This window comes from Saccopteryx leptura, chromosome 2, assembly GCF_036850995.1.
Source record: "Saccopteryx leptura isolate mSacLep1 chromosome 2, mSacLep1_pri_phased_curated, whole genome shotgun sequence".
Lineage (NCBI taxonomy): Eukaryota > Metazoa > Chordata > Mammalia > Chiroptera > Emballonuridae > Saccopteryx > Saccopteryx leptura.
In genome coordinates, this window is record NC_089504.1 from 348,968,059 (window position 1) to 348,993,422 (window position 25,364).

Below are 25,364 nucleotides of genomic sequence, written 5' to 3' on the forward strand. Positions count from 1 at the left end.
TGGATTTTTCTGCCATGGATTCAACCAGCTGTTGCTGCTCCATAAACTTTATGGAGAAGTGAATTAAACTGCTAAAAACTTTCATTTCCTAATTCAATTCCAAATAAAACGGGGAAAAAAATGAACCATGCTGATGTTCCCCTTGTAACTATTTTGACTCACAGCAAACCTATCTGATTCTAAACTTGCAGGTACTGTTTAGAGACAAAAACAGGCCATACTGACTATTTTACCATACAAATGAGAAGGAAGTGAAAAAAGACAGAAAGCAGTTTAAGCATAAACAATAACATGAGAATAACAGATAAAACTTAAATGTATGTTTGCTTATTCAATATGTAAAGGCTCAATGATTTTCTTCATGTTAGTATTAAGTCATCGTCTTTTACTTCTCTTCTAATTAACTGTGAGCTACATTTTAAGGTTTATTCACATCTACAACCAACTGTTTATATGGTATGGTTCAAAACTGTATGGGGTTTCCAACTTCATCAGGCATCTTGGATAATATAAGGAAACTGAAATGAATGTAAAAGTGTCTGCAATTTTTTGGATTTTGTTTCTATTGTAGCTGTTGGAAGGGAACACATGACTTCTGACTCTATTTAATATTTAAGGACCCATGAAACATACAGCTCCCCCTTTAAACTAATAAGTCCTAAATAAAATGTTATAAATAAAAGTCCCTGATCCAAATCCAGTTAGTTTTCATGCTTGATAGCGTTAATATCGCCAGATTTTCATGGACCAATTTAATAGTAATGCAGTTCCCAAAGCTGAACTATGGAAGATTAGTAAAACTGCAGCTTATTACTCCCTATTCCAACCATTCACCAAAGTTATTAGATATAACACCAACTGAAGAAATAGGTTGGTTACATATGTGTCTATATATGTGACATTTTACATGTAAATATATTATGGAGCACATTTGCAACACCAAAGCTAAAGTTCTGTCAACACTTCCATTATAAATTACATACCCTTTTTGCACATACTTATGCATTAGAAAAGATATGGTGTTCCCTTAGAGGCTTCACTGGTTTCTAAATACCCATTTGGATTTGCATGGTTAGTTCTTGTGATTAATCCATATGTAGTGAAGGTCTCAAATTCTTCTCTGTTCTATACAGTCTGACTTGCTGCCCATTTCTCTTTTTTCTCTCCTACATCTAGCCATAACTCAATGTAGAAATATTCTTTTTTTCCCCCAAGGCCCTAGCAGTGAGTGTAATAGTACTGGATGACATTATATCTACAGAACAAATGATGGGCCAGGTAAAGAAAGTTTCCATTTATCATTCTTTTTTAAAAGTTGCTCCAACTAGATCTTGAATGCAAGAAATATTTTGAGTCTAAAGCTAAGTTTTTTTTTAAACTTAAAATGCTACATATAATCATGCTAAGAATAACAAACTTGGCCCTGGCCGGTTGGCTCAGCGGTAGAGCGTCGGCCTAGCGTGCGGAGGACCCGGGTTCGATTCCCGGCCAGGGCACATAGGAGAAGCGCCCATTTGCTTCTCCACCCCTCCGCCGCGCTTTCCTCTCTGTCTCTCTCTTCCCCTCCCGCAGCCAAGGCTCCATTGGAGCAAAGATGGCCCGGGCGTTGGGCATGGCTCTGTGGCCTCTGCCTCAGGCGCTAGAGTGGCTCTGGTCGCAATATGGCGACGCCCAGGATGGGCAGAGCATCGCCCCCTGAGGGGCAGAGCACCGCCCCTGGTGGGTGTGCCGGGTGGATCCCGGTCGGGCGCATGCGGGAGTCTGTCTGACTGTCTCTCCCTGTTTCCAGCTTCAGAAAAAAAAAAAAAAAGAATAACAAACTTAAGAACCTTTAAGGATGCCATTTGCAGAAAGAAGTACAGTCTACACGATCAGAAATGGAATTAAATTGAGTAGACAGTTATAGCACAATCACTACAACACCAGTGAATCCAATAACCAAAAGGGCAGCATAGCTTAATAGTATCTCCAAAAAGAGCTACATCTGTCAGTGGTGGGTTGGACAGAAGGTGGCTGTGGGAGCCAATTGAGTTCTTTTTTTCCTTTCTCTTTCAAAAAAGTGGTCTTTATGATGCAGTTTTTCATTTTGACCAGTAGGGTGGGCTGCAGTGTGTAGCATCATCCTAGTTCTTAAAAAGAAAACAGGAAGAAAAAAAAAAGGTAGTCACTATGCAACCCTTCTCCTCCTTCCCCTCTGCCCCCCATGCTGAGATTTTTAACCCTTCTTAGGTTTCACATAAAGGCATAACTCCTGGACATTAACAAACTGGAGGGCTGGCAGTAACAAATATAAACCAGATAATTGTATATGTGACAACACACACTTCATAAAGCAAATTACAGCCTGTCAGCAATCATTCTGGCTTTACACTAACACATTCCATCTACCACTGTTATTGTTCAACTGCTACTAAAATGGAACCTGCTGAGTTAGTATATTTTCAATAATAATGGCATTTGACAGAATTCAAAACATGTAAACCTAGGTATTTGGTTGTGTGTGAATGAAATACTGTAAAATGAATGCATTTATCATATGACAACAAGGCAATCATAACCTGGAATTATTGGTTCATAGTTCTGTTTTCCTTAGACCACTATAATCTGAGTGTTTTATTTTTTCTATGAAGCCATTCAACTGAATTCTCAACATGTTTTGATTTATAGGGGAAAGTCAGCTATCTAACAATAAAAATATAATAGCTTATTGAACTCCTACTGGGTACAGGCTCTGGGTTAAGACTCTTTGTGTATTATCTCATTTAATCCTTCAGAATAATATTGTGATATATTACCATCTCAAAGCTGCAGATAAAGAAAATGAGACAAAGAGATTAAATAACTTACCCGAAGTCACATAAGTGACTCATAAGTGGCAGAGCCAGGCTTTGACCCTACCTTGTCTGATTACTAAGCTCTTGTTCTAATCCATTGAGTTGTACAGTTTCCAAATCTGCATGCTTTATAAATTACGATCATTAGTCAAAGGTAAAGCATACTGAATGACTTGAATTTATGGCATGCGCTATATATTATTTTTTTACTTCAGTAAAGTAAATCTATAATCAAAAGTATAAATTATTTTAAGTATTAGTAATACTAATAGTCACATTAGTGTAGAACCAATAGACAAAGCTAAACATGGTCAATGATTTGTTCAAGAGGGAGCTGGTTCTATTCAAAGGTTCAAATTTACTGTAGTAGTATTATTGCAGTGATTTTTTTTTTTTGTATTTTTCTGAAGTGATAAGTGGGGAAGCAGAGTGATAGACTCCCGCATGCGCCTAACAGGGATCCACCTGGCAAGCCCACTAGGGGGTGATGCTCTGCCCATCTGGGGCATTGCTCCGTTGCAATCCGAGCCATTCTCGTGCCTGAAGTGGAGGCCATGAAGCTTGGGCCAACTTTTGCTCCAATGGAGCCTCGGCTGCAGGAGGGGAAGAGAGAGATGGAGAGAATAGAGAAGGGGAAGGATGGAGAAGCAGATGGGTGCTTCTCCTGTGTGCCCTGGCCGGGAACTGAACCCAGGACTTCCACATGCCGGGCCAACACTCTACCACTGAGCCAAACAGCCAGGACATGATTTTTCTTTTTTAAATACCACTTTTATGCATGAATTTCAGATTTTAGGCATGCTCATCAGATCAGTATACTAAATATTTTCCTGCATCTCCTGTTTTGGATTTATTTGATTCTGGGTATGTTGACCCTGCTTTACAGAAATTGAACCAATATGTTCCACACCTAAACATAGCTTTGACCTGGCATAGTTCAAGAATGTACTTCTTTTCTGGCACTATCATGCTGTAAGTCTCATAGTAGGAAAATGCTTTGAAAAATATACAATATCACATAAATGTAGTGATTTTATTACTATTGGTTCATCTTGCTCTCTCTTCCCATCTTCTCCTTTCCCTTCTTCCAAATGACAAGTTGTAGTAAGACCTTAGCACCTACTTCTAGCCTGATGCAGTCTAGGATCTTTTGTACCCCAATTAGTTTACCAACATTACTTCTTTTTGAGAGAAACTATGAGGCCAGTTGGATTCCAATATCCTCTGTCAAAGAAGAGAGGGACTACATGATCTATGGGCCATGAGTAGATAGAAGAAAAGTTTTACAAACACCCCAAGAATAAAAATAAAGCAACATATTATAAAGAATGATTATAGGTACTATTAGCAGGTCTGAAAATGTAAAACATCTTGTAACATTCTGATGAAAAGGTGAGTTTTCTTTGTGAGTAATATAGACCACAAGATCACTAAAGCTGTAACAGCAAATGGCGACAAGATTCAGCCTCTCGCCCTGGCTGGTGGCTCAGTAGATAAAGCATTGGCTTGGTGTATGGACGTCCCAGGTTTGATTCCCAGTCAAGGCACAAAGAAGAGGTGATCATCTGCTTCTCCCCCGCCTCTCTTCCCTCTTCTCTCCCCCTTCTCCTCCCACAGCCAGTGGTTCCATTGGTTTGAGTGTGGCCCTGGGCACTGAGGATAGTTCAGTTGGTCTGAGCACATCAGCCTCAGGTACTAAAAATAGCTTGTTACTCCAGCATTGGCACCAGGCCCTAGGCCCCAAATGGAGGTTGCTAGGTGGATCCTGATGAGGGCACATGCGGGAATCTGCCTCAATTTCTCCCCTCCTCTCACCTAAAAAAAAAAAAAAAAAATATATATATATATATATATATATATATATATATATATATATATATATATATATATATATGGCCTCTCCATACCCCAATACCACCCCAGCAGGGACTCCTGTTCCTTTATGAAAATAACGTGTGTAAGAGCATGTGGATAACAACATCAACAACCAAAACCTCTCACTATCTACAGTTCTGTTCAATGTTTGGTCCCTTTTGGAACAAAAGAGTATCTCCTTGTTTCTAAAATTTAGTTTACCTTTTTATTTTATTTATTTATTTTTTATTATTAATTTTAATGCAGTGACATTGATAAATCAGGGTACATATGTTCAGAGAAAACATCTCCAGATTATTTTGACATCTGATTATGTTGCATACCCCTCACCCAAAGTCAAATTGTCTTCTGTCACCTTCTATCTGGTTTTCTTTGTGCCCCTCCCCTCCCCCCACTGCCTCTCTCTCCCTCCTCACCCCCTCCTCATCCTCCCCCCCCAGTTACCATCACATTCTTGTCCATGTCTCTGAGTCTCATTTTTATGTCCCATCTATGTATGTATTCATATAGTTCTTAGTGTTTTTTTTTATTTACTTATTTCACTCCATATAATGTTATCAAGGTCCATTCATGTTATTGTAAATGATCCGATGTCATCATTTCTTATGGCTGAGTAGTATCCATTGTATATATGTACCAAAGCTTTTTAATTCACTCGTCCACTGACGGACACTTGGGCTGTTTCCAGATCTTCCCTATTGTGAACAATAGTTTACCTTTTTTATGAGGGTTCACTATCACAAGTAAAGTGCACAGACTTCAGGGTAGGTGGTATCACTTTTGAAGTTTGGGAAAATATCTTTTAGAGATGAATTGTGATCAAGAACTTTTCAGGTTGGCAAGTGTATGTTAAATATATGTCAGCTGTCAAGGACAGATAGATTCAAAGTTTGCACTATTTACCTCACAAGAGTCAGGGGTAACTAACCAGAAGCTTTATTTTCCACATAATATAAATCATCTTTTCCATAACTAAGTAGTTCCTTTCCTGCTTTAGTGATCCTTCAGCCATCCTGGTAAACAAGGACTACAGTGTGTCCGTAAAGTCATGGTGCACTTTTGACCGGTCACAAGAAAGCAACAAAAGACGATAGAAATGTGAAATCTGCACCAAATAAAAGGAAAACTCTCCCAGTTTCATACCTATTCAGTGCAGTTCGATGTAGGGTTACGCACAGATTTTTTAGGGCTCCTTAGGTAGCTATCCCGTATAGCCTCTACAGATTCGTCACTGACTGATGGCCTACCAGAATGGGGTTTCTCCACCAAACTGCCGGTTTCCTTCAACTGCTTAACCCACCAAGTAATGTTATTCCTCTGTGGTGGCGCTTTGTTATAAATGCGTCGATATTCACGTTGCATTTTGGTCACGGATTCGAATTTAGAGAGCCACAGAACACACTGAACTTTCCTCTGTACCGTCCACATCTCGACTGGCATGGCCGTGGGCTACTCCGCTGTATACACAGTGTTATGTCATCATCTGCACATGTGCACATGCTGCCACATCATCCTACAGAAACTGGGAGTTTTCCTTTTATTTGGTAAAGATTTCACATTTATATCATCTTTTTTTTTTTTTTTTGTATTTTTCTGAAGTTGGAAACGGGGAGGCAGTAGACAGACTCCCGCATGCGCCCAACGGGGATCCACCCCACACGCCCACCAGGGCGATGCTCTGCCCATCTGGGGTGTTGCTCTGTTGCAACCAGAGCCATTCTAGTGCCTGAGGCAGAGGCCATGGAACCATCCTCAGCGCCCGCCATCTTTGCTCCAATGGAGCCTTGGCTGCAGGAGGGGAAGAGAGAGACAGAGAGGAAGGCGAGGGGGAGGGGTGGAGAAGCAGATGGGCGCTTCTCCTGTGTGCCCTGGCCGGGAATCAAACCCAGGATTCCTGCATGCCAGGCCGACGCTCTACCACTGAGCCAACTGGCCAGGGCCAATATATCGTCTTTTGTTGCTTTCCTGTGACCGGTCAAAAGTGCACCATGACTTTATGGACACACTGTATTAAACAAGTTTCTGAGAGAAGTATGTGGTGATGGGCAGCATAGTGAAAAATCAATGCATTATAGTAGAATTAGGCTTAACTATCACATTATTTAGCCTCCAAATATCAAACAAATTCACTGGGCTTCAAGTCCAAGGACTTACCCTACTTACAAAAATATTTTAAGCAGAAAACAAACAAAAAGAAATGTATTCAAATTAGCCATATAATTTTCTCAATATTTTATGTCCAGAACATGAGAATTCATTAGAGGCAGAATTCCTGAGGTAGATTAATTTTTATGTCAAAATTCTATGTTCAGAAACTGTACTCCTTACCTGATTATCTGTGTTGCTCTAGGGATAACACTATATAAGAGAAATAGTTCATTATTTTTTTCCTCAACAAAATTCCCCAGGCTTATCAAATAAACTTAAAGTGGTCAATAACTTATGAATTATTTTATTTTCTTTGCCATCTACATCAAGACAAGAATTAGAAGTTCTATAAATTTTTAGTTACCACATATGGAAAAAATATTGAGAATATTCTTTATTGGTTACCATGAGTATTATATGATATTATTTTAGTATGTATTTTAAAATTCACTTTAATGTGCCTGACCAGGCAGTGGCGCAGTGGCTAGAGCATCAGACTGGGACACAGAGAACCCAGGTCACCGGCTTAAGCATAGACTCATCCGGCTTGTGCGTAGGCTCATCAGCTTTAGCACGGTGTCACTGGCTTTAGCGTAGGATCATAAACATGATCCTATGGTCGCTGGTTTGAGCCCAAAGGTTGCTGGCTTGAAGCCCAAGGTTGCAGACTTGAGCCCAAGGTTTCTGGCTTGAGCAAGGGGTTACTCAGTCTGCTGTAGCCCCCGGTCAAGGCACATATGAGAGAGCAATCAATGAACAACTAAGGAGAATAAGGAGCCACAATGAAGAATTAATGCTTCTCATCTCTCTCCCTTCTTGTCTGTCTCTCCCTATCTGTCCCTCTCTCTGTCTCTGTCACACACACAAAAAAATCACTTTTATATGATATGTCAACACAACACACCCATGCACTGCTGGTTCTGAAAGACTAAGCAATAGAAATTGCTGCTAGTTTATACTATCATCAGGGTCTTGTACATAAACTCATATGTAAAAATTAATAAACAAACATAGGAGGAAAAACCTTGAATGGATATGAGAAACTATTAAACCATGAGTCTACTGAAAAAATGCTCACTGCTATGTCCAATCAAGTTTTTTTGTAAGCTTCATTATTAGATATAAAAAAGTTAAGGCCCTGGCTGGTTGGCTCAGCAGTAGAAGGTCAGCCTGGCATCCTTCAATTTCCGGCCAGGGCACACAGGAGAAGTGACCATCTGCTTCTCCACCCTTCCCCCTCTCCTTCCTCTCTGTCTCTCTCTTCCCCTCCCGCAGCCAAGGCTCCATTGGAGCAGAGTTGACCCAGGTGCTGGGGTGGCTCCTGCCATGGTGGAGCAATGCCCCAGATGGGCAGAGCATCGCCCCCTGGTGGGCATGCCAGGTGGACACCAGTCGGGCGCATGCGAGAGTCTTTCTGACTGCCTTCCCATTTCTAACTTTGGGAAAATACAAAAAAAAAAAAAAAAAAGTTAAGCCAGAATAAAATTTCAAATATTTTAAGACATATAATAAAAGCTCATCTTCCCTTCCTTCTCTTGGTTCATCTTCCCAGAGGCAACCACTGTGAGGCTTCTTGGGCGTTCTATGAATTTTCTATCTAAATATAACATGTGTCTGTGTGGTATGTCTGTTTTTCTCCTAATCATTTATCTTTGAGATTGCTTCATATCAGCACATATAGATTTATTTCATTTTGCATCTTAACTAATTTTAGTTAAAAAATAATATGTGCATATGGTAAAAATTCAAATAATACCAGAAGATATAAATAATGAAGATTCTCTCTTCCATTCATACCGACATCCCCCTCAACAGAGGTTACCACTGTTAATAGATTCATGTGTGCCCTTTCAAAGAATATCCTACCCACAAATATATATAAGCAAGCTCACACAGATAAACTGTACAATGTTTGCCCAAACTGCTCTTTTTACTTAGCAACATGCCTTGGAGAGAGTTTTTAATTTTTTATTAATTTGAATTTACTGTTAACATGAATTCAAGTGTCCCACTCAATAAACTCCCTCACCCCAACCCCTTGCCCCCATTGCCCCCCTATCCCTCCTTCCTCTTGGAATTTGCTGTCCTGTTATCTGTATCAGTGTGTTATGTATATATCATTTCACTAATCCTTTCACCTTCTCTGATCCCATCCCCTCATCCCTCTTCCCTCTGACAGCTGTCCCTCTGCTCCCTGTGACCCCACCTCTGCCTCTATTCCATCCCTCAATTCACTTTGTTCATTAGATTCCACATATAAGTGAGATCATGTGATATTTGTTTTTCTCTGCCTGGTTTATTTTACTTAGCATAATAATCTCCAAGTCCATCAATGCCATTGCAAAAGGTAAGATTTCCCTCTTTTTCATGGCCACATAGTATTCCACTGTGTATATGTACCACAGCTTTTTAATTCACTCATCCACTGATGGACACTTGGGCTGTTTCCAGATCTTGGCTATTGTAAACAATGCTGCAATAAACATGAGAATGCATATCTTCTATGTTACAAATATATATGTATTACCATATTTCTCCACGTATAAGATGCTCCCATGTATAAGATGCACCTTAATTTTGGGGCCCAAAATTTGAAAAAAAGACAAGCGCAAAAAAGCAGGAAATGCAAGTAAAAAAAATCTACAACAATGAGCGTAAAAACAAGCATGAAAAAGTGGGAAATGCAAGTAAAAAGTCTATAATCATTTTATAAGATGCACCCAGTTTTTAGACCCCAAATTTTTCTGAAAAAGGTGCATCTTGTACATGGAGAAATATGGTATGTTCTTTTAAACTCTATGAAGCATTTCATTAATGGATATAATGTAATTTATTTAACTGGTCCTCTACTGCTGGACATTTAGGCAGTTGGAAGTCTTTGCTATTCCCAACAATGTATAATAAACATCCTGGTACATAACATATTGTGGAGGAAATACCGAAGGCCGCAACATCTGATTCCAATGATTTCTTCTTTTGCCCTCAGGAAAGTCAGTTCTTTTTCTTATTTCTCAATATCATCTACGTCAAATAGGACATTTACAAAGGACATTTAAAATTATAGAAAATTTTAATGTTAAAAAGAAAAAAAATGTGAGTCTTTTGATTAAGAAAAAAAACCCTGTCTTTGGCAGTAGTTGTAAAACAGTGTATTAATTTACATATGCCTTAATCCACTCTTTTAAGGAGAAAAACAACCAGTAGATGTACAGGAAGTAAAATATTTGAAAAGGTATCAAAGTCAGTAATTAACTTCAAAAACAATTTGTGTGTATGTTCACTTTACAGATTAATTTGTATAAAATGAAGAAAATAAGGAAAGGGGGAAAGGCCTAAAGGAAGTCAAGTCACAAAAGCAGCTGTCAAGATTGTTGATGCTAAAAGGTTGGGCTAAAGCCAAAGGCAGGAGTATTTGTCCTATGTACATTTCCCTCTATTAAATCCCCAAAAGACATGGAAAGCATTCTGGAAGATTTCTTTTTTAAAAGTAGTATAGGTTAGGATATTCTAGGTTCATAACCAACACTTGTGTTTATAAAATATTAGCATTCCAGAAATAGTGATAGAAGGATACTTAACAATAAATTACAAATATTGTAAATTCAGACTTTTTCTTACATTTGCAAACACATCATAAATTTGAGCTGTGTTTCTTTGTATAAATCCTACTTACAACTGTGCTAAAACCTTTTGGCATGAATGCAAAGAGTATTTTCATAAATAAACTTAGTAAAATCACTGTACACTCCATTAATTCAAAAACACTTCTCTTCAACTTCAAAGGGAAACCCTTCTCTCTCTTTTTTAGTGCAAAGATGGTGTTTCTTTGCTGCTTTAATGGTTTGCTTCTTGTAGTTGTCATAACTACATGCTCCAAGTATGTGATAGTAAGAGACGAGAAGTTAAGTGACATCCATGCTTCAATTCAACATGTCTCAGACATTACAGAGCACAACAAGCTCATAAATCTAAACTCTGAAGGGCCTACTAATAAAAATTCTGCACCACACATCGTTTAAATGCAAACCTCACAAATATATACATGGTGAACTACATGGCCCTACATCAGGGTTCAGTTGTAATGATTGAATTTTATAAAAAGATATGTTAACTCTACATTGTCTAAGTTCCATACATGGAGTTACTTAAATCGCTCTACTTTGAAACATAAAAATAATACTTGCTACCACTTTAGTAGGTGCTAACCAAGTGGCAAGTACTCCTCATAAGCTCATCTTATTAGGCCCTGGTCTGTTAACTCAGCAGAAGAGCATCGGCCCGGTGTGTAGAAGTCCCAGACTCGATTCCCCAGGTGAGGACACACAGGAGAAGTGACTATCTGCTTCTCCACCCCTCCCCTCCCCCTCTCCCTCCCTGTCACTCTCTCTCTCCTCCCCTCCTGCAGCCATGGCTCGAATGGTTCGAGCATGTTGGCCCATGGCACTAAGGATGGCTCCATAGCCTCGCCTCAGGTATTGAAATAGCTTGGTTGCTGAGCAACAGAGCAGTGGCCCCAGATGGACAGAGCATCACCCTGTAGAGAGCTTCCTGGATGGATCCCAGTTGGAGTGCATTTGGGAGTCTGTCTCTCTGCCTCCCCACCTCTCACTTAACAATAAAAAAATAATTTTAAAAAGTTCATCTTATTAGAACTCATTACAACTCATAATAACTGAAGTGGATATTATTAGCAAGATTTTGTAGATGAGAAGGTTATGTCACTTGCCGTAGCTCACACAGCTTAAGTAGAGGAGCTGGGATTTGAACTCAGGACTGACTTCAAAGCTCATGCTCACCTGACCAGGCAGTGGCACAGTGGATAGAGGATTGGCCTGGGACACTGAGGTCCCAGGTTTGAAACCCCATGTTCACTGGCTTGAATGCAGGGTTGCCAGCTTGAGCGTGTGATCATCAACATGACCCCATGGTCATTGGCTTGAGACCAAAGATCGCTGGCTTGAGCCCAAGGTCACTGGTTTGAGCAAGGAGTCATTGGCTCACATTGGCTCAGCTGGAGTCCCCTGGCCAAGCCATGTATGAGAAAACAAAGAACAACTAAAAAATGTCACAACTATGAGTTGATGCTTTTCATCTCTCTCCCTTCCTGTCTATCCCTATCTGTTCCTCTCTTTTGCTAAAAAAAAAAAAAAAAATTAAAAAAAAGAGCTCATGCTTTTTCATCCCAAAACATTAAAACTTGAAACAATATTTTTTTTTTCTTTTTTGCGAGAGAGAGAGAAAGAAAGAGAGAAAGAGACAGGAAGGGAGAGAGATGAGAAGCATCAACTCATAGTTGTGGCACTTTAGTTGTTCCTTAATTGTTTTCTCATATGTGCCTTGACTGGGGGGTTCCAGCTGAGCCAGTGACCCCTTGCTCAAGCCACTGAACTTCGGCTTAAGCCAGCAATCATGGGGTCATGTCTATGATCCCACACTCAAGTCAGCAACCCCGCGCTCAAGCAGGTAAGCCCGCACTCAAGCCAGCAACCTTGGGATTTCAAACTTGGGTCCTCAGTGTCCCAGGCCATTGTTCTATCCACTGTACCACCACCTGATCAGGCAACAGTTGTTTCTTTTTTTTTTTCTTTTTTTTTTTTTTTTTTTTTTTTTTTTTCATTTTTCTGAAGCTGGAAACAGGGAGAGACAGTCAGACAGACTCCCGCATGCGCCCGACCGGGATCCACCCGGCACGCCCACCAGGGGCGACGCTCTGCCCTCCAGGGGGCGATGCTCTGCCCATCCTGGGCGTCGCCATGTTGCGACCAGAGCCACTCTAGCGCCTGGGGCAGAGGCCACAGAGCCATCCCCAGCGCCCGGGCCATCTTTGCTCCAATGGAGCCTTGGCTGCGGGAGGGGAAGAGAGAGACAGAGAGGGAAAGCGCGGCGGAGGGGTGGAGAAGCAAATGGGCGCTTCTCCTGTGTGCCCTGGCCGGGACAGTTGTTTCTTAATAACATAAAATATCCAGTCTGAGTTCAATTTTTTTTTATCATGTGACACAGACAGAGAGAGAGAGACAGAGACAGATAGGGACAGACAGACAGGAAGAGAGAGAGATGAGAAGCATCAATTCTTCATTGCAGCTCCTTAGTCTCCTTAGTTGTTCATTGATTGCTTTCTCATATGTGCCTTGACTGGAGGCTACAGCAGAGTGAGTGATCCCTTGCTCAAGCTAGCGACCTTGGGCTCAAGCCAGCCACCATGAGGTCCTGTCTATGATCCCATGCTCAAGCCAGCAACCCTGCGCTCAAGCTGGCGACCTCTGGGTTTTGAACCTGAGTCCTCTGCATCCCAGTCCATCGCTCTATCCACTGCGCCACTGCCTGGCCAGGCAGTGTTCAAATGTCTACTTCTCTCATAGATATCACTTTTTTATTTCTTATGGGAGAGACAGAGAGAGTCAGAGAGAGGGACAGATAGGGACAGGCAGACAGGAAGGGAGAGAGATGAGAAACATCAATTCTTTGTTGCGGTTCCTTAGTTGTTCATTGATTGATTTCTCATATGTGCCTTGACTGGGGGGGGGGGGGGCAACAGCAGACCTAGTGACCCCTTGCTCAAACCAGTGACCTTGGGCTCAAGCTGGTGAGCTTTGCTCAAACCAGATGAGCTCGCTCGCGCTCAAGCTGGTGACCTCGGGGTCTTGAACCTGGGTCCTCCACATCCCAGTCCGATGCTCTATCCACTGAGCCACCGCCTGATCAGGCATAGATATCACTTTTTATAGTTTGACCCATCAAGCAAATAAGATCCACACATTAGTTGATATTTCTTTTAAATCTTTTCATCTATAGTTAATGTGGCTTTATAATAACATTTTTCTTATTTACTTTGCATTATTTGCTTTTGACAAGCTATATTTTTAGGGGTAAATTTACTTTGACAAGGGATATAGGCTTGCCATTTGAAAATAAGATTTTTAATACTTACAAAGTGAAAATTTTTCACATTGAAATATACCGAATAATTTTCTCAGAAACCTTCTATGCCATCCATGCAGAATCTTCAAGTTGGCAAAAAATGTCACTGGCCCATATTTACCACTATCACAAATGTGATATGTGTGATCATTGGACCAAAAAAACCTTCCAGGTTTTTGTTATTTATATTTACAATATTTTCAGTCTTTTTAAAATTTTTATTTAAATCTTGTGTCATTTGTTTTAGACTCTGGGTTCATGATGGAAATTTTTGTAATATTGATGAGGATAGTTTTATTGCAATAAAATTTAAATTTATGGCCCTGGACAGTTGGCTCAGCGGTAGAGCGTAGGTCTGGCGTGCGGGGGACCCGGGTTCGATTCCCGGCCAGGGCACATAGGAGAAGCGCCCATTTGCTTCTCCACCCCACCTCCTTCCTCTCTGTCTCTCTCTTCCCCTCCCGCAGCCAAGGCTCCATTGGAGCAAAGATGGCCCAGGCGCTGGGGATGGCTCCTTGGCCTCTGCCCCAGGCACTAGAGTGGCTCTGGTCACGGCAGAGCGACGCCCCGGAGGGGCAGAGCATCGCCCCCTGGTGGGCAGAGCATCGCCCCCTGGTGTGCAGAGCTTCGCCCCCTGGTGGGCGTGCGGGGTGGATCCTGGTCGGGCTCATGCAGGAGTCTGTCTGACTGTCTCTCCCCGTTTCCAGCTTCAGAAAAATACAAAAAAAATAAATAAATTTAAATTTATAATTTAAATTGTTGATTAAACTATAGCTGTCAATAATTAACTTGTTTTACAAAAGGGGGAACTAAATAAAGTAAATCAATTTTCTCAATGTCATGAAATGGGATTGTCATCATATCTAAAGGGCAAAACTAATATTATTTAGACATCTGATCCATCATCTTTTAGATGTCTGATTACTGAAATGGTAAATGTTCCATGGCAAAGATTCCAGTGAGTTTTCTTTGCAACTTTAAGTGAAAAATTAAGTAGACAAAAAGTTCTTAAAGTAAGCCTGACTTGAAATATCAAAGGGATCTATATCTTTTTAAAAATAAAAATAAGACTTTCCTCTGTTCTCCAATCATATTTGAGCCCCTTAAAAGAGCTCTTTCATTTATGTCTCTTCTACATTAAAGTAATAAATATTTGGATTATGTTCTATCTTCCCTATGTTTCATTCTTTTTTAATGAACATAATTCATGAAGTTGACAGTGGACCAATAAGAAAATTTGGGTGGAAATGTGAGGTGAAAAGAATTACCATTAACATTGTCATATCGGTGTTTCCCAACGTGGGGCCCACGCTCCACAGGGGGGCAATTCGATAGTTAAGCGGGACAATTTGAAAATGGACTCGACACGACTTAACTCTTTCGCCCCAGGCCATTTAAATGCAATGCTAGATATCGGTGCCAAATTTAACAAAAAATGCAATTCTTAAATAATTGCGGTAAATAATTATTAAGTATAATTTCGTTTGATGAGACCAAAATATCAACTGGGTGATTGGCGTCGTCAAGTAAACTTCGTCCTGGGTTCACCGCGGAGCGTGCCGTCTGCCGCGGGGAACCCCGGACGTTTTAAAAACTCGCTAAACAACGCAGTTATTCTCATCTAATTGGCCCATCGCAACTTCTGTAGTGTTTCACATCATTCAGTTGGTGTTAATTTGAAATAAGTGTCAGTCAAAACTGTTGTAAAAGCTTGTTGATTTAATAAATATACATATATATATTGTATAGATATAATTGGTAAGTATTTGATTTTATTTTTATCAATATTAAACTCTTTATTAAGTACTTCTTGCATCGGGGCTAGAAAGCACTAATATTTTATCAATATTATTGGGGCTATAATAGTGCATGCACGACAATTTTAATTTTAGAAGCATAACTTTCCAGAAAATTTTGTCAAGTGGAAAAAATATAGATACCTTTTGATTTGCAGTAGTAGTGTAGTAAATGTGTTATATACATTTAAATAAATATGAATTTTTAGTATACGTTTACTCTATGTTACATTGAATATATTTTAACACATATTTTAATATTAGTTTTTAATTGATCTTATTTTTATTTCTTATAGCCCATAGTAAAATGAGTGGTGCAAGCAAGAAAAAAACTCGTCAATATTCGGAGGAATATTTAAAATTTGGGTTCATACCCGCTGTTCACGATGAGCGGATTCCTTTTTGTCTTTATGCCAGCAATGCTTGACCAACGAATCAATGAAAAGAGGTCGTCTTGAGGCGCATTTGAAGGCGAAACATAGTGCTCATATTAATTCAGATTTGAGTTACTTTAAAACTTTAAAGAAAAATTAATAGAAAACTTAATAGAAAAAGTCTCTATTTACTGCTCATACTTCAACTAATAATCGTGTTCTTGAGGCTAGTTATCAAATTTCTTTATTCATCGCTAAAACTGGAGAAAATCACACTATAGGAGAGAATTTAATAAAACCATCAATATCAGCATTTCTTAAAACAGTTCTTGAAAAAGATGACAAAGATGTAAAAGCTATGCCACTCAGTGACAATACTGTTAGTAGAAGAATAGACGAAATGAGTGAGGATATTGAAAAACAACTTATTGAAAAGCTGAAAACAAGAAAATTCTCCTTGCAAATGGATGAATCAACTTTGAGAGACAGTGAGGCAGTATTGATAACTTACATAAGATATATTGATAAAGGACATTTTGCTGAAGAAATGTTGTTCTGTAAAAGATTAGAAAGCACCACTACCTCCAAAGATATATATAATAAGCTAAAAAACTACTTAGATGTCAATGATATACCAATGAAAAATATAACATCTTGTGCTGCAGATGGTGCTCCCAATATGATGGGTAAGAAAAATGGCTGCTTAAAATTGATGAAAGATGCGAATCCAGAAATGATTCTTGTGCATTGTGTTATTCATAGGGAAAACTTGGTAGCTAAAAACATCTCGCCTGTTCTGAATGAAGTATTACATACAGTAATAAAGTGTGTTAATGCTATTAAAGCTAGTGCCAAATGTGAGCGTCTTTTCAAGCTATTTTGTGGAGAACAAAATGAAGACCATGTGAGACTTTTACTTCATACTGAAGTAAGATGGCTATCTAAAGGAAACTGTTTGAAAAGATTTATGGAACTGTTTGATACTCTTAGTGATTTTTTAAGCAACAAACCTGAAATGAAGTATCTGTTAACAATAGATGGTAAAGCATTTGTGAGTTATTTAGCCAATATCTTTGAAAAACTAAATATATTAAATAAGCAACTTCAAGGAACAAATAAAACTCTTGTCGATGCAAAAGCAAAAATATTTGGTTTCATTACCAATATTGAATTACATCAGAAACATATTAACAACAAAAACTTTAAACAGTTTCATTGGCTCCAAAAATGTGAAGTAACTGATACCGCTTTACTTGTTATTGTCAATCATTTGAATATTCTATCGGCTGATTTAAAAGAAAGATTTTCTGATTTAAAACAAATTGATTTCCCAACATGGATGATGCAGCCAATGTTAGTGGATTTGTCTGATATATCAAATATGCAGTATCAAGAAGAACTTGCAGAATTGCAAAATGATGAGTCAGTTAAAGCTTTATTTAATATCAAAGGAGCGATGGCATGGCTTTGTGAGGAAACAGAAATCAAATACCCAAATTCAACCAAATGTGCAAGAAAACTATTGCTACCGTTTCCATCTTCATTTTTAGCTGAATGTGGATTTAGTGCTGTAAATGATTTACTGGTAAAAAAAAGAAATCGGCTGGATATAACACAACATGGAGACTTGAGACTAAAGCTAACCAAATTGGAACCTAATATAAAATCTCTGTGCAGCAAGCATCAAGCGCAAGGATCACACTAAATTAAAATAATAAATTAATATAGAAAAATCTGTATTAAAATTATTTGGAATTTAAATTTGTTTTTCATTATATGTTTTGAAATTTTACTTACTGTGTTTTGTTAACAATTTCATAGTGATTTCTTCCTAGAACCTATCATTTATGTTTATTAAGTGAACAAATCAATTTTTTAATGTTAAAAATTATGTATGTTACATAGGGGGGGACATAAAAATTTTAGAAAGGTTAAGGTGGGGCACGGCACAAAAAAGGTTGGGAAACACTGGTCTAGGTACTATGTTAGGGCTTACACATATTACTAGGAATCCTCATAACAATGCTGCATTGAAACAATAAGATACAGTCATGAAGAGTATGGGCTCCGGATCTACTGAGTACAGGGTTTCTTATAGGGTGATGACCATCTTCTGAAATTAATAGTGGTGAGGTTATACAACTCTGTGACTATATTAAAAACCACTGATACATACTTTAAAAGGGTGCATTTTATGGTATGTTAATTATATCTCAATATATATATATATGCTTTAGAATTAGACTGAGCAAGTCAGAATCCTTGAGAGGCACAACCATGAATAAGTCTCTTAACCTCTCTGTGCCTTAGTATCCAAATCTGTGGGTAGAAATATTAACAGCACCTATTTCATGGGGAGTGTTCTGAGGGTTCAAAAAGATAAAGCATGTGAAGGACAGCACAGTGTCTGGTGCGTCCCTGTTTTATACATAAGAAAGCTGAGGATCAGGGAAATTAAACAATGTGCTAAGATCAAATGACTTTTAGCTAAACAGTATACATAGGTTCTGAGCCTGGGTCTGTCAAGCCTCAACATCCTTGCTCTTTCTACCATGCTTGTTTCTTCTCCAGAACAGGGGTAAGACTCTCCCTAGTACTATTCAATATCACTCCTTCAGCACATTAAACCTGGAATTGAATGGAAAATCTGGGATTGATAAGGAAAACTTTGCCTGCAATCCTTCATGTCTGGGCAAGCATCTTTCTTTAAAGGTTACTCTTTCAGCATATTGTACTGAACCATCACCATAAACAGATGTATACTACTAAAAGGGCTTTATAAATAAGGGATTTAAAAAAATAATTAAGGACCATTTTCTTTCTAGGCACCAGACTCTGGTTTAGTTTAAATATTCTGAAGAATACAAGTGTGTATTTAGTGTGCAGAGTTAATAAAATTCATCCCATCATATTCCCACACAGAGAATCCTGCCATAGATAAAAATGTTAGGAAAGTTTGGGACCATTACTTCTCTCTTTCTCACTCCCTTCCCAATACTAACTAGTCGTCCAGGGCTTTTAAAATTCTTCTGTCATCAGGCTTCTTACTTACATATTCCTATTCTTTTCATAATCCTAAATTGTCCTATAAAAACTTATATAAACCTGTTACTCCTCCCACCTACTCTACCAGTTTCTGAAGCACACAGTGAAATAAGACCTGATATAAAGGCAAGGTCAAAGACTCTCCCTCTGCCCACTACCCAAAAGAATGTTTTAGGAGGAGAAGGAAGGTTGTGGCCAAGCCACACAGCTTTGGGTTTTTCTACTTGATCTTTCCTCACATTTACTTCCAAATAAGCAAGGACTTTGCTACACATATTCAACCATTGTCAAGAAGCCAATAGTTTTCTGTTCTAAATAAACTCCTGTCCATTGTTTTTCTGGCTGCTCAACCTCTGCCCGCTTTCTGAGAAGAAGGCTGTGTAGAAGTTGCCCTATGCTGGAAGATGACTGCAATGCTGCTATTATAAGAATCTGGTAAGATGTGCTCTTTGTGTTTTTAGCCCCAGATAGTCTCTTGTGTTAAGCTCCAAATTTATCTTCTCTTCTCAACATATTATTACACCACATCTCTGACAAGAATTCTTTATTTCTCCTTTAAGTAATTAATTCTACCCTCACAGTTCCATGTGTTTCTGCCAGTTCACATTCATGTCTGCCCCTGTGGGTTTTGGTTAATGTCTGTTAAAACCTGTACTGTAGGGCCATTCCCTGAATAGCATATTTAACACTTTACAAAACAAACTGCTACTTTATTACATATAATTCTCTATTTTCAATCTATGTTTCAGCCATAAGTGCTATAGGTCAGTGAGATATACAGTAACAACACATCACGCTATTTAAAATACTATAAATAGCATGACTTTAACTTATAAGAATAAGAAGTTTTAAAAATATAATGTTTTTATTTGTTAAAATTGGCTTTTTAAGAATACTTGAAACACATGAAAACAAGGTATGAGCTAAGAAAATTAAAATTTTAGTAAAACTAGTATCATCATCCACAGTTTAAATTTCTTTTAAGGCATTACTGCTCCATGAAATGGGATATAGTGACAGTATTAAGAGTAAAAAATAAAATTAAAAGTATAGGAAAAGTTTACAATTGGTTAAAAAGTTATAGAACAAAATAGTTCATAAAGTAGTTGTAAATTCAAACTAATACTCTCTGTGATTATCTGAGAAAATGAAAATCTTCATTTCTAATGCTAATTAACCTTCAAAATGATGTTTCTGACATTCTCCACATGAGTACTGAAAAGAAAGAATGCATATGCTTTAAAGACACCCTCTCAAACTGTTTGAATTCAGAAAAAAATTCTAATTTTGAGCCTTTTAAAAATGTGTTCTAATCCTGTCTTTTTTTTTAATCTCGCACACAGCTGTCTGTTGTACGTTTTAGAATCATGCCAGATGCTGGGTTCATCAAGCAAAAGCAGGAAAACAATGGTTTGAAAGTAATTAGAAGCACTGAGGCTGCAGTGAGGCTCATATTAAAATGTGATAACACTGTTCTAGTGGGAATTTCAACACTGCTCCATTTCTGACATTTCTCTTCTGCCAGACAGGCAGGCTGTGTGGAAGAGCACTGTGATCGAGGGGGTAACATACTAAAATTTATTTCTGGAGCAAATGAAGGATTAGCTGAGTTGGAGTCATCCCAAGGTTTTTATTATGGACTTGGCCACCATTTTATATGAATGCTAGTAGATTCTGTTGACATCTAACAAAGCTCAAGGAATAAAAGCATATTATAGTTTCAGTTCTATAAAATAATCTAGCACCAACCCATTCAGAAAGATGAAGCATCAGAGCCTCTTGTTGCTAAAAAGCAGGGCAGGAGGTGCCCAGCAGGAAGAAGGTTAATTAAACACCCACTAACTTTCCTCAGAAATGGCTAATGCCACTCTATGGAAAAGCTTGTTTAGAAGAGACAAAAGCAAACTATACCATCTCCACATTCTTAGTGTGAAACCATAAATGGTCACAGTACTCACCTTGGGGCTGAAAATCCCAATTGTACCTGAAATACAAGGAAAAGAATGAAGATAAATCAAACCTCTATTTCTCAGTATGAGTTGGCATATGGTCGCTACAGCACCCAATCTAAAAAGCTTGTTAAATAGTCAATAACTAGCCAAAGCCACCACCCACTTTGATAAAAACCAAAGGGTTGTCCCTCAGATTTGAAAGATTCTCAAAGGCTTAAAAGTGGCATTTAATTCACTGTAACTCCTTTGATAACTTTGACCATGTTGCTGCAAGTGTTCTAAGAGGTTTGCTAACTATGGTCCAGGGTTTCTCAGGAGCTCTACAGGCTTTGAGCAGGACAATTCTTTGTTGTGACAACCTGTCTTGTATATTACAGGACAATCACCTTAACTGGCCCTGGGCATCAAATGCCAGTGGCACCTTCAGTTTTTATAACAACCAAAACATTGTCCCCAACATAGCCTTAAACACTTCTAGGTTTAACTTTATTATTATTATTATTATTACTACTATTTTGAGAGAGAGAGGGAAAGGTGATCTTAGGGAGACAGAAAGAGAAGCACCAACTCGTTCCACTTAGTTGTGCACCAGTTGATTGCTTCTCATATGTGCCCTGACCGGGGCTCAAACCAGTGACCTCAGGGATAGAGCTGGCACGCTCAGGTTCAAGCTGGTGACTTGGGCACTCTGGGACAATGCTCTATCCACTGTGCCACTGGCCAGGACTAGGCATAAATTCTTAACTGTACAGGTAAAGCATGAACAACTGACTCAAGGTCATCTAACATTTTAGCATCTGAGCCAAGCTTGGGGCTCTTTAACTCTGTCATCTCCTTTTTTATTTTGGGAAATGATTGGCAAAACTGACAACCCTTAAAGTCTTAAAACTAATGAAATGGCAGTTGTGGGAAGAATCATTTGTAAGTCGTTTATTTGGAATCTAAACTGCAACCCTTCCCTCCCACCCTCCCCAACAGAAACAATGTTATATATGGCGACTACCCGCAAAAGTCCATTGTACTTCGGATTCCATTTCCGCCTGCCTTCACAGGAACCTGACATTATTTCTATATTGATTTTCTCCTGTATATATTCAACCTCTTCCTCTCAACTTGGCCCCTTCCATCAGCATTTATGCTAATATAAAAATAAGGCAAACCCTCCCCCACCCGCTTCGTACCCCTCCATCTGCTGTCCTCTTTCCCTTTCCTTTTGCATCACAGCAAAAGTTTCAAATGTGTTGTCTATAGTTTCTCTCTTTATTTCTTCACGTTTTACTCACTCCTCAACATATTCCAGTCTTGCTGACAATCACCAGGCATTAATTCTTGCTGTGGATGTAGTGACCCCTGTGCCACTCAATAGAATGAATAATTTTCTATCCTCATCTTGACCTCTCAGGAGTGTATATGTGCACATGAGCATTGTTTCGCTGGCTAGAGTCACAGCTCTTATCACATTCCTAAAAGAATCCATAACCCAGAAAAAGATTAACAAAAGGGCAATATATAGGTAAGAATGGTGTATCTTCTAGTTACATACATGACTAAAATAATATGTGGCTACTTTAGGGAGAAATATCAGCCTAGTGCAGGGGTCGGGAACTTTTTTGGCTGAGAGAGCTATGAACGCCACATATTTTAAAATGTAATTCCGTGAGAGCCGTACAACGACCCGTGCACATTACGCATTATCCAATAAAAATTTGGTGTTGTCCCAGAGAACAGCTGTGATTGGCTCCACTCACCCGCAACCATGAACATGAGCAGTAGGAAATGAATGGATTGTAATACATGAGAATGTTTTATATTTTTAACGTTATTTTTTTTTTATTAAAGATTTGTCTGCGAGCCAGATGCAGCCATCAAAAAAGCCACATCTGGCTCGCGAGCCATAGGTTCCCGACCCCTGGCCTAGTGAATATCTAGGTTATTTCTTAACTAGATAAAAATGCAGAAAACAGAGAGGAAGGAGATAAATGGGGAGGATGTTGCCATAATCCAAAAATGAACCTGTGGGGAAATTATCAGAGATGAGGAAGCGAAGGTGAACAAGAAACCTCACAATTGGCTTTTCTTTTTCCTTTCCTCTCCCAGAACAGTTCTGGACATCGAGCAGGTGAAGGGAAGTGTAAGATACTTGGGTTAGATGGCAGGGAAACTCAGGAGAGCCTTGACATCTGCAGTGGAAAAGGGGAGAGAACAAGAGGAGGAAGGAGTGGAAAATGTGAGGATACAACAGCTGGGAAGGCGCATGTGAACGTAGAGACATGCAAACGGGAACTGGCTGTAACTTAAGTTGTATGTATTTGTATGATGGCATGTTGGGTAGATCTCCACGCAGCAGACAATGCAGCTCCACACTGTACTTGCCACTGTAAAGAGTTTTCCATAAACTCCTTTTTGTAAAATATAGCAAATCAAGCTAATCATCAAAGGGCTGAGCAACTGGACATCTCTTACTATTTTCTATCTTGTTTGAGGCACTGCCCTACCCCTGATTCCAATCATTACCTAATCTCTAATTCAATATAAATAGAAAGTCAGGTGGGAGCACATGCAGTGTGTGTATGTGTGTGTGCACTCCTTTACAAAAATCTTAATGATGGCAACAGCAGGAACTTTCTAACCAACATTGTTCTCATGTATTACCCAGGAAAAAAATCTAGCCATGCAGCAGCAGTTAAAAGGCCAACTCTTGGCACATTGTTAAGTAGGTAAAATATGTAATGATTTCTGCCTCTTCTTTTGTCCTCTCTCCCCCTTAAGCCCCACTAAAACTCACACACATTTTTTCAGTTCCCTTCTCTACCTACTATAATGTGCCCCTGGTCTTCTGGTTTCCCTGTTTAAAAAGTTGTTATAAGTTCACATATATTAAGAGTATTGCTTCTGCCAATAGTAGCTGTGTCTTAAGAAAGCTGATTATGAAGAAAGATTAGATTTAACAGTATTAAATAAAGTAGTAGGTCTATCTTGCTGTTAAATAGCAGAATCTGCTTTATTCTCGGTGATACTGTAAATAAATATTTCTGTCATCAAAAATTGTTTGTAGAACCTACATGAGATGACATGAAGTGGAATGTTAGTTACCTTCTTTTTCAGAAGGTATACCACTATCTTGATACCCTACCTTCCCCCCCCCCCTCTTCTTACTTTAAGTATTAATTAGTAACAATCTTAAAGAAAGACTATACACACACACACACACACATACACACACACACACACACACACACCTCTTTATCCCATAGCTCACAGAGGATACTTCTAAAAGGCAAAAGGCAAGGCCAAAAGGTGAGAAACCTTAGCCCTCACTGGAGAGCGCCATGGATTATTCTCTTCTGGACACACTTAAGGTCTTGATCTTGTCTTGTTAAACAGATCCTATGGGTGGCCTTCATCACATGCTCTGGAAAGATGATTCCACACTAGAGAATTACACACTCTTTAGGAGGCATTTAATCAAACCCTGACATCATCTTCTAATTCTTATCCTTCACTTTAAAAACAATTATCCCTTAACCAGAGACTCCAACAAGTCTATAACCAGAAAGTTTGAACCAAAATGCAAAGTACATAATGGAAATATATGAAAGGAAACACACACACATACAGTTGTGTTTATCCTTAAAGCCTCTGAGAATTTCATATCAGGCCTGTGCAGATAGATTACAAACACTTCTTTAATCTTCTCTTTGAAGCTTCAGCTTTAATATGCAAGGCGAAGCTATCACTCCTCTGCAATATCCATACTCAGCATCATCAGGTCCATGCAAATGAGACTTGAAACTGGAAAAAGGTGAGTACGGAATGAGCAGAGAGAACTGCTGAAACCATATTAATGATGATTATTTTCACATTCGGTCATAATAAACACATTTTTTCTTGTAATTCCAAATATGAAAATGGAAGAAGAAAAGTTCACAACATTAAGTCTGCTCTACAAAATAGTCTTGAAAATTTAGGGTTACATTACATGCAAGGCAAAGTTTGCAATATATGCTTTTAAATTAAAGAGGTTTTGATTGAATTTTATTTAATTAATTTATTTTTATTATTAAGGTATAGTTGACATTACAGTATTATATTAGTTTCAGGTGTACAACACAGTGTCTTGACATTTACATACGTATTTTAAGAAGTGACTACCATGATAAGTAGAGTAGCCGTTTGTCACCTTACAAAGTTATTACAATATTCTCGACTCTATTCCCTGGGTTCTTCATTATATCCTCATGGCATATTTTATAGCTGGAAGTTTGTACTTTTCAAGCCCCTTCAACTTTTTCACCCTTCCCCATAAACCTTTAATTGAACTTTAGTTTAAGGAAAGGTACACAAATAAATGGAACCCACTGTATTGAGGGAATCTTGATGAACAGCAGCTACTGTGATAGTAGTAATAATAATGATAGTAAC

At 38.8% G+C, this 25,364-nt stretch overlaps 1 protein-coding gene across 2 annotated transcripts in view; it reads right to left on the reverse strand.

Moving 5' to 3' along the window:
• Positions 1–25,364, reverse strand: part of SKAP1 (src kinase associated phosphoprotein 1) — a 274,756-nt gene that overhangs the window by 204,504 nt on the left and 44,888 nt on the right. For both annotated transcript variants that reach the window (XM_066366401.1, XM_066366402.1), the window contains exon 3: positions 20,949–20,974. In XM_066366401.1, coding sequence (XP_066222498.1) covers positions 20,949–20,974 — 26 coding nt within the window. The remainder of the gene's footprint in view (positions 1–20,948; positions 20,975–25,364) is intronic.